The sequence below is a fragment of the Chrysochloris asiatica genome, unplaced genomic scaffold, assembly GCF_000296735.1.
Source record: "Chrysochloris asiatica unplaced genomic scaffold, ChrAsi1.0 scaffold00048, whole genome shotgun sequence".
NCBI lineage: Eukaryota > Metazoa > Chordata > Mammalia > Afrosoricida > Chrysochloridae > Chrysochloris > Chrysochloris asiatica.
In genome coordinates this window covers 17,576,534-17,578,236 of record NW_006408566.1, presented here as the reverse complement: position 1 = coordinate 17,578,236, position 1,703 = coordinate 17,576,534, and the positions used below count along the sequence as shown (strand labels likewise).

The 1,703-nt window shown below is 38.2% G+C and overlaps 1 protein-coding gene across 1 annotated transcript in view; it reads right to left on the bottom strand.

The window, feature by feature from the left end:
* Positions 1-218: 218 nt before the first annotated feature.
* Positions 219-1,703, bottom strand: part of LOC102840577 (chromosome unknown open reading frame, human C1orf87) — a 157,106-nt gene continuing 155,621 nt past the window's right edge. Inside the window, exon 11 of the mRNA XM_006862505.1 lies at positions 219-379. Within this exon, the coding sequence (XP_006862567.1) occupies positions 219-379 (161 nt within the window). The remainder of the gene's footprint in view (positions 380-1,703) is intronic.

Sequence of the window (1,703 nt, the reverse complement as noted above, 5' to 3'; positions counted from 1 at the left end):
TTTTAAGTATGATTGAGCTCTTGCACATTTGAAGAGAAAACCTAGTTTCGTTTGATCACTCTGAACTGCTGCTGAGCCAGTCTCAGTCAGAAACCAAGTCCCAGTCAAAAGTGTCTACTCTAACAATGCCTCCACCATTATACTCCGGCCTGAGAAACATGTGTACAAGTAAAAAGGGAGATAAGGGAAACATCTGTTCATGCAATATGGGCTTGTTATCATAGCTCCTTCAAGTACCGCAGTGCTGGCTCCAAGAGCATATTTTCTCCAGAACGAAATCTTCGCAAGGCCTGGTCAATTTTCAGAGGGCTCAGAGACAGGTTGTAAATGAGATTGTAGTTGTGAATGAGGCGTCTGGCTCGTTGCTTCTCCAGGACTCCTGTGATTGGGATGGGTGGGTAAAAGGAGTTTTAAAGAGGAAGGAGAAAACAAAAATGAGAAAACATATGAGCATGAAAGACAGCCAAGTAAATGCTTTAAACATTGTAAGTTTTTAAAAATTTAGGCAGCACACTAAAAGTGATGCTTACAGTACTGGATACATGTTATACTTTTCAGGGGAGATTGAGGGATGGTTTTAGAGAGAGAGGAGATGAGGACCAATAAAATTCATTGATAAATTCTAAAGCTTGTTCTTTATAGCTATAAAACGGTAAAGGCTAACATGTTAAACAGGTGGGTGCCTCAATTAGAACAATTTCTAATTGTTCTCATTTATATCTGTCTTATTGAAGCATGCAAACTTGTTGCTAAACAGGCAAGATTTAAATAGTCCACAATAAATGTATTTCTGGAGATGTATTTATAGTGACTCTCAGATTGCTGTGTGATCTTACACAAACCATGTAAACTTCTCATGGCTCAGAGTCTGAGTTTGTGTGATAGAAATAGTAGTCCTTATCATCAAAGGGCCATCACCTGTCTATCAGTTTGTTGTACTATCTTGGCTTGTGTGTTCCTGTGAAGCTAGAAGTTATGCCACTGGTATTATATATATCAGCAGGGCTGGCCAGGGTGGAGAGGTTTCAGCTGAGCTTCCAGACTAAAACCAGAAAGAAGGAGAGGTAGAATACTTCTGAATATTTAGCCACAGAAAACCTTATGAACAGCAGTGGATCACTTACCAGATAGCACCAGAATTTTGAACCTTGGAATATTATAAATAGCACCAAAATATTGTCAGATACAGTGCCAAGAGTTAAACCCCATAGGTTGGAAGGCACTTAAAACACTCTTCTCAAAGTAGAGTTGATTGTGATGATGTGAATGGAATAAAGCTCATGAGACCTTCATTTGCTGATAGGGCACAACTCAAAATGAGGAGAAACAGCTGTGAAGATCCATTAATTATCAGAACATAGAATGGATGAACTATGAATCAAGGAAAATGAGAAGTTGTCAAAAATAAAATGGAATGCATAAAAATCAATATCCTAGGTATTACTGAGCTGAAATGGACTGGCATTAGCCATTTTAAAGCTGAAAACCATATGGTTTACTATGCCAGGAATGACAAATTGAAAAGGAATGGCATTGCATTCATCATCAAAAAGACCATTTCAAGAAAGATCTAGAAGTATAATGCTGCCCATGACAGGATAATATCCATACGCCAACAAGGAAGAGCAATTAATACACTATTATTCACACTTACCCACAAACCACTAAAGCCAGTGATAATGAAATTGAAGAATTCTACCAAC